This window comes from Salvelinus fontinalis, chromosome 12 (genome assembly GCF_029448725.1).
Source record: "Salvelinus fontinalis isolate EN_2023a chromosome 12, ASM2944872v1, whole genome shotgun sequence".
NCBI classification, from domain to species: Eukaryota; Metazoa; Chordata; class Actinopteri; order Salmoniformes; family Salmonidae; genus Salvelinus; species Salvelinus fontinalis.
This window is the reverse complement of record NC_074676.1, coordinates 5,080,544-5,088,270: the sequence shown is the minus strand read 5'-3', so window position 1 is coordinate 5,088,270 and position 7,727 is coordinate 5,080,544. Positions and strand designations below refer to the sequence as shown.

General features: G+C 41.7%; 1 protein-coding gene across 1 annotated transcript; it reads left to right on the top strand.

The window, feature by feature from the left end:
- The first annotated feature begins 1,010 nt into the window (after positions 1 to 1,010).
- On the top strand, positions 1,011 to 5,780 carry LOC129866685 (YY1-associated factor 2). The gene is made up of 4 exons (XM_055939493.1): positions 1,011 to 1,164; positions 1,492 to 1,617; positions 2,349 to 2,501; positions 4,167 to 5,780. The coding sequence occupies exons 1-4, from the start codon at positions 1,139 to 1,141 to the stop codon at positions 4,408 to 4,410; spliced, it is 549 nt and encodes a 182-aa protein (XP_055795468.1). The 5' UTR covers positions 1,011 to 1,138; the 3' UTR covers positions 4,411 to 5,780.
- The last annotated feature ends 1,947 nt before the right edge of the window (positions 5,781 to 7,727 follow it).

Below are 7,727 nucleotides of genomic sequence, written 5' to 3'. Positions count from 1 at the left end.
TCCCTCTAGTTCTACAACGTTTTAGTTGTAGTTAATACAAATATTGTTGATGATCATTTTAATGTACACAATGAAGGAGTAAGTCAATTTAAAGAGTGGCTACAAAAGACGCAAGACTCAGGAGTCATTTGGAGGGTTGCTGTCACAAAACCAAGTAAAGGACAGCATGTGCTTTTTAAAGTAAGGCCACATCAGGAACACTGTCATGCCACACACAGTCTCTCTCTCACTCACTTTCACTCACTCACTCACTGACACACACATTTCTTGTTTGTTTAGTCTCTTGCTATGTATGGTATCCTATGCAATCCCAGTAAATAGTTTTGCTGTTTTGAAGAAATTAAAGAATAAACTCCATACATTTTGTTCAGACTCATTGTAAGTGTCAATACAATGTTGCCGTCAGTTCCCAAACAGCCAATGACAGAAGACTGTCCATTGTCAAACTAATTAATTACTGTATTTAATTATAAAAAAAAATGTGTAACAACATTCCAAACTTGTTTAACATTATCTAGTCCAAATATGGCATGATTACGCTCTGTGTCGGTTTGCGACGCTTTCAATTGGGGACTTTTATTTTGAAGGCAACCCGCAAACTCAACACCGAGGACGACGACCACTAGTGACCATGGCAACGGAGTAAACAAACATTTTCAACGTGTGAAAAGCATGCATAAAACGTTTTTACAGTCAACAAAAATGATTTACCCAAAAATAGATTACAAAACAATAGTGTGTATTGTTATACGTTATTCTGTAAACCTGTAATGTAATGTTAGACTGCTAATTTGCTAGCTAGTGTGGCTAAAATTCCGAGTTCCCAGATGTCTTCAACAATCTGAAATCGGAAATCAGAGATTTCGGAGTTCCCCGTTTTTATGAACGCTGCACAAACATGTTACGTTGTGTGGAGCGTGGGTAATGCGAATGCACCTCAACCAATAAAAACGTGTGATGTGCGGGACCGGTACGTTTAGTGTGCGGCGGCGAGTACTTTGAGTGCCTTGAGAGAGTGATTGGGTAGGCGTTGCCACGTGATCATCATCCTGGAGTTCTACGACAGTAGAGAGCGGCGTTGGTAATTTCCCCGTCAAATTAATCTATATTGAGTTCAAACAAATAAAGGTTTCATACGATGGGAGACAAGAAGAGCCCCACAAGGTAAAATTACATATATCTAGAAATATTACCAGAAAATGTGATGAACACTTGTAAACATAGGGTGCGACCAATGGATGCGTAGCGCTAGCTACATTGTAGCTTCATGGCGGCTGACTGGCTCTTTTATGCTGGGGCCACCGTGTGTCAAATAGAAGCGTTTTACCTCGTAAATCTGACCATACGGCTCAAATAAGAGTAATTTGTATTGTTGTGTTTTTGTACAAATACACATCAATGAATGTTACCTAAAATGGCAATGCTGACAGTGTCGCTCCCCTTATCGTGTGTGTGTGGTGTGGTTTGTGTGTGTTGTTTTTGTGTTTGAAGGCCGAAGCGGCAACCCAAGCCCTCTTCTGACGATGCCTACTGGGACTGTAGCGTATGTACTTTCAGGAACACCGCCGAAGCTTTCAAGTGTATGATGTGCGATGTCAGAAAGGGAACGTCAACACGGTAAGGGTTTCCACTAGATACCACAGCCACAAGTCTAAATAGTCTATATCGTAACAATTTATGAAAATAAACATTTGCTTTTTGGTCTTTATTTAAGGTTAGAAGTGTGGTTGATAGGTTTAAAAATCACATTTTAAGAACATTTCAGAAATATGCTGGTTTATAACTTTGTGGCTGTGGTAACTAGTGATGACTGGGAAGAAGATCAAAGATGATGTCCAGACAGTTTGACTTTTGGGTGTAAACCTATTGTGCAGATTATTCATAAATCATTGTAATTGTACCCTAAATTCAAGTGGTTTATTTTGAGCGAGACATTTCTATTATGGGGACATTATTTGACAGATTCTATGGTGTAGTTCATCTGACAGATTGTGTCAAATGTGTTGTTTTTATCAATAAAGGGTATAAAACAACAACTTTGAACCCTTCTAAATGAACATTTCTCAAGATGTCCGGAGCCATGCACAGAACTGAGCACAAATGTCAGGCATATGCATTCCTGTACCCTCAATATGTTGTCGCTATGCAGTATTTGTCTATGTGCAGTGTGCTTCCTTATGATAGTTTTTCCCTCATACATACAATTCATCAGACTAAAAATCTAGCAAAACAAGTCACGGGACCCCTGTATATTTTCAGTGTGCATAAATATGCAGTGCATATATATATATGTACCTGCTGCTCATGGCCTAATATCCAATATTAATAACCGCTCATCTGTTTTGTAGGAAGCCTCGCCCTGTCTCCCAAATGGTTGCGCAGCAAGTCACTGCACAGTTTGCTTCACCCACACAACCCAAAAAAGATAAGAAGGAGAAATCGGACAAAGAGAAGAGTGAAAAGGAACCGACACAGAAAAAGAACAGCCACAAGAAGACGAGGTAAGGAGGGAACTGTTTGAACAACATATTCTCAAAGATACTATGAGGGTTGGAGAATATTTGAATCATCTCGTTTTATTATGATTATTACATTCTATCAAAATCATTTACAGGTTTTTTTAACAAGGACATTTCTAAGTGACCCTAAACTTTTTTTTACGGTAGTGTACATCTGTAAGGTCCCTCAGTCTAGTATTGCATTTCAAGCAAAAATTAAACTACAAAGACCAGGGAGCTATTCAAAAGCCTCAAAGAAGGGCACTGATTGGTAGATGGGTAACAATAACAAATCAGACACTGAATATCTCTAAGCGTGGATGATGTATTAAACTACCCAGACAAATCAAAGATACAATCGAACTGAGCTGCAGGACAGGAAGGAGACTGCTCAGGGCTAAGTTACAGTTTTGACTTTAATCTGCTATAACATCAATGTCAAGACTTAAAAATTGCTGTCTCGCTATGATCACCAACACCTTGGCAGAGCATGAAGAATGTGAAAATGTCTTAGATTTAGGGCTCACAAGCTGACCAGACTGGACACGTCGCGTGCGTCACAAAATAAATGTAGAAATCCATGTTATTCAATTATTGCACCCACACTGCTCGCGCGCGCTAACCAGCGTCTGCGATGCCATGGGCTAAAATGGAACTCCTTTCTATTTCTGACGCAGATTGCGCTGAAAGTCCTGCCTCTCCCATCTCCTCATTGGTTTATAGAAGCAGGTACCCACGTGCCATCTCCTCATTGGTTATACCCACGTGGGTGATTGAAAGGCAAACTGTTTTGCCGGTCGTCGTGGTAATACTATGACAGTTTAGATGCCGATCACCATATAAGTTCAAAGATGGAAAAAGCCTGGAAGGAGGAGAGATGACTAGAAACAATTCGGTTGGCCGTTTTATTTGTGGATTAATTGTCGGAGTAGAGGACCTTGTGCATTTCAGGTAAAATAACAACTCAATGTTTATATCCCAGGACAAATTAGCTAGCAAGTGCAAGCTAACTAGCTAAATTGGCATTGATGTTTAATGCTTTTCGACCTGTCCCCAAATTAATGTCATTGGTTCAGAGTTTGTTTTGATATTTTAACCTGCGTGTCGTGATCGCGTTTGGTGTAGGGGGACAAAATTTGCGCACGATGGCGCATGCGCGCAGCCGGTTTGGGTTCCATGTTACACACCAATAGCGCTTGCTGGCCAAGAGCACTTAGCACCTCTGATTTGTAATTTGTGCACCGATTTTACTAAGGCCAAACTTCTTTAGGAAAACAGCCCTAATGTTGGAAACAAATCTCATTACGTTGTCATCCAGTCACATTTTATTTAGTTTCCAAGCTAGAGCACACTATTTTACAGCAGGTTTTTAAAGGACCCACCCAGGTTTGGTCTGCTTCATGTATTCATTTTTGTCATGGAAACCATATTGTAATGCTAGTATCGTTCCGGGCCTAGATTTTACATGTAGTGGGTGCGTGCGCGCAACTCAATATTAGGAAGATGTCTTTAATATTTTGAGAGTATTTTGTGTAGATCTTTGACAAATTACAATTAAATACATTCCAATCCCACTTTGTAAGACAGTAAAATGTGAATAAATCCAAGGGGATGAACACTTACGATACCTACTATATATCCATCCATACTTCTCTGTCTCCATCCCAGGCCCAGGTTAAAAAACGTGGACCGGAGCAGTGCCCAGCACCTAGAGGTAACGGTGGGTGACCTTACGGTCATAATCACAGACTTTAAGGAGAAAACCAAGCCCGCGTCCACTCCTTCCAGTGCCGCCTCGGCAGACCAGCACAGCCAGAGCGGCAACACCAGTTCTGACAACACTGAAAGGGGGGTGTCCCGGTCGTCCTCGCCGCGGGGGGAGGGGTCCTCAGTTAACAGCGAGAGTCACTAATCTCCCATTTCCTCCCTCCTCGCCTAACATAGTCTTGCGGAACCAGACAAGTGTGTCTCTGAATATTGCATACATGTCTGGCATGCAAGATTACACCCAACGCTACATACACCCTTATGTCTCCCCCATATCCATCACCCCACACTCCAACCCAGCATTTCAACATGCACACATTGTAAAAAAAAAAATATATATATAATAATAAAACGTATCTATTATGAGGCTGGTGCTGGGAGGACGCTGTGTATCATCAATGAATTGGTTTCAGCCAATATCTGGGTCGTGTTCAGTAGGCAGCAAGCAGAAGAAAATTGACTGAAACTGGAAGGTAATACCTGGACTTATCCAATAAATAAGAAACGATCATGTTTGTTTTCTGTTGCACAACGTTTTAAAACATTTTGCTATGGTGAGCCCTAATGAAAACGACCATGGCCTGAGTGAACTGAACTGAAGCTGGATCTTGACTGTGTTGAATGAACCCTGCCTTGCCTGCACAGCTAGCTGAGTGATGCCATGGGATCTGATGGTATTTACTTACAACACCTCAGTGTTCTAGTGTCATCCCTCATCACACACTTAGTGGTTGGTTTCTGTCTCTTACCAATGTGGACTATTGCAGAGTAAAAGAGTGCTTTAGCTACAGAGGAATACGAATATGCATTATGAGTAGGGTTGCAAAATTCTGGTAACTTACCCGAAATCCATAGGTTTTCCAGAAATCACCTGGACGATTCCCCGACTCCGAGAATAAGTAGGAAATTCAGGATTCCTCCAACTGAGAGAACTGGAAAACCTGGGAATTTTGGCAAAGTTACCAAAATTTGCAACAACCCTAGTTATGAGAGAATAAATGTGAAGCGAGTGGTCCATCTCTTGATTGTAGATTGACAAATATATTTTTTGTTAGCAGCAGATTGCACCTGCTGGCATATGGTGTGCATTAATTAATGAGAAGATATTGGACCAGTTTCCCAGATGCATAGTAGTCCTTGACTAATCACTTTGAATGGAGAATCTCCATTGAACCTTCTTCTTAGTCCAACAGTAGGCTGAATCTGTGTCTGGGAAACAGGCCCATTGTTTTATAAAGCATTATAAAGCATTTCAGTTTGGCCAAAATTTTACTGCCCATGTTACTGAATATTATCAGTGCTTTATGTTACTGGTTATAACCAGCCATGTTGTCATATGTACATCAATGAGCATCTCAATTATTGCGTTACTATTTAATGTTTGATTCACAATTGAGAATATTGTTATGAAATATGCTTCTCTTCCACAAGTTTGTAGAGTCAAGCATGCTGTCATCCAACAGTGGTTTATATTGAAAATATGAAATAAAACTAAACTGATAGGTTCATCAGTCAGACTTGAGTTTCCTCCGTTTGTGCTCAGTGGATGGCAGATGGGTCTTAACCATAGACTTTTATGGCTGCGTTTACACGGGTAACCAATTCCTGATTTATTTTTTTCTGTGAATTCATGACTTTTGACCAATCAGATCAGCTCTGAAAAAGATCTGATGTAAAAAATAAATAAAAAACTATTAGTGGAAAACATTCGATTTGGGCTGCCTATTTAAATGCAGCCTAAGCTCCTCACACAGGAGACTGTATTTGGGATATTCATGGATAGCCCTCATTTTTATAACCTATTTACAAGTACTGTATCTGCTAGAGTCTGGATAACTTGACATGCTAAGGAATTTTGTTAGAAATAGGTCTTTATGGGCCTCCTGAGTGGCGCAGTGGTCTATGATTCACTGCGTCGCAGTGCTTGAGGCGAAGCTACAGACCTGGGTTTGATCCCAGGCTGTGTCACAACCGGCCTTGACCGGGAGTCCCATAGGGAGGTGCAAAATTAGCCCAGCGTTGTCTGGGTTAGGGAAGGGTTTGGCTGGGGAGCTTTACTTGGCTCATCGTGCTCTAGCGACTCCTTGTGGTGGCCTGGGAGCCTGCAGGCTGACCTCTGTAGTTAGTTGAACAGTGTTTTCTCTGACACATTGATGCTTCCGGGTTAAGCGGCCGGGTTATTAAGAAGAGTGGTTTGGCGGGTCATGTTTTATAGGACGCATGCCTCTCCCAAGCCTGTTGGAATTGCAGCGATGAGACAAGATCGAAAAAGTGGGTAAAATAAAATGTTTTAAAAATATATAGATAAAATAAATAGGTCTTTATTTTAGTTAATGTATGTTAGAAACGTGTACACTGGTATACATGAGGCGGTATTGTATTGCAGATGTTTGTAAGGCTAATATTTCCTAATCTCTTTCCTTCATATCTAATTACTAGGTATTTAGCTAGCTAGTATCTAGTAGGAAGCTATTTGATCATAGTTCAACTTGTCCTGCAAGCCAATGGGTGCTTTCCAGACAACCAGATACTTTTGGCCATACTTTTTTTTTGTGTATGTGTATTTGGACACCCCTTCAAATGAGTGGACTCGGCTATTTCAGCCACACCCGTTGCTGACGGGTGTATAAAGTTGAGCACACCGCCATGCAATCTCCATAGACAAACATTGACAGTAGAATGGCCCGTACTGAAGAGCTCAGTGACTTAACGTGGCAACATCATTGGATGCCACCTTTCCGATAAGATAGTTTGTAAAATGTCTGCCCTGCTAGAGCTGCCCTGGTCAACTGTAAGTGCTGCTATTGTGAAGTGGAAATGTCTAGGAGCAACAACTGCTCACCACAAAGAGGTGTGCCACACAAGCTCACAGAAAGGGGCCACCGAGTGCTGAAGTGTATAAAAATTGACTGTCCTTGGGTTGCAACACTCACTGAGTCCAAACTGCCTCTGGAAGCAAAGTCAGCACAAGAACTGTATGTCGGGAGCTTCAAGACATGGGTTTCCATGTCCGAGCAGCCACACACAAGCCTAAGATCACCATCCTCAATGCCAAGCATCGGGTGGAGTTGTGTAAAACTCGCCGCCATGGGACTCTGGAGCAGTAGAAACACGTTTTCTGGAGTGATGAATCATGCTTCACCATCTGGCAGTCTGACGGACAAATCTAGGTTTGGCGGATGCCAAGAGAATTCTACCTGCCCGACTGCATAGTGCCAACTGTAAAGATTGGTGGAGGAGGAATTATGGTCTGGGGCTGTTTTTCATGGTTCGGGCTAGGCCCCTTAGCTCCAGTGCAGGAAAATCTTAATGCTACAGCATACAATGACATTCTAGACGATTCTGTGCTTCCAACTTCGTGGCAACAATTTTGGGATGAATTGGAACGCAGACTGCGTGTCGGGCCAAATCGCCCAACATCAATGCTCAACCTCACTAATGCTCTTGTGGCTAAACATCCCG

Bases quoted from the DNA above. Each gene is read 5' to 3' on its own strand.
- LOC129866685 (XM_055939493.1), top strand. From the start codon at position 1,139: ATGGGAGACAAGAAGAGCCCCACAAG. The intron at 1,165-1,491 runs GTAAAATTACAT...TTGTGTTTGAAG, and splicing joins GACAAGAAGAGCCCCACAAG to GCCGAAGCGGCAACCCAAGC. The intron at 1,618-2,348 runs GTAAGGGTTTCC...TCTGTTTTGTAG, and splicing joins AGAAAGGGAACGTCAACACG to GAAGCCTCGCCCTGTCTCCC.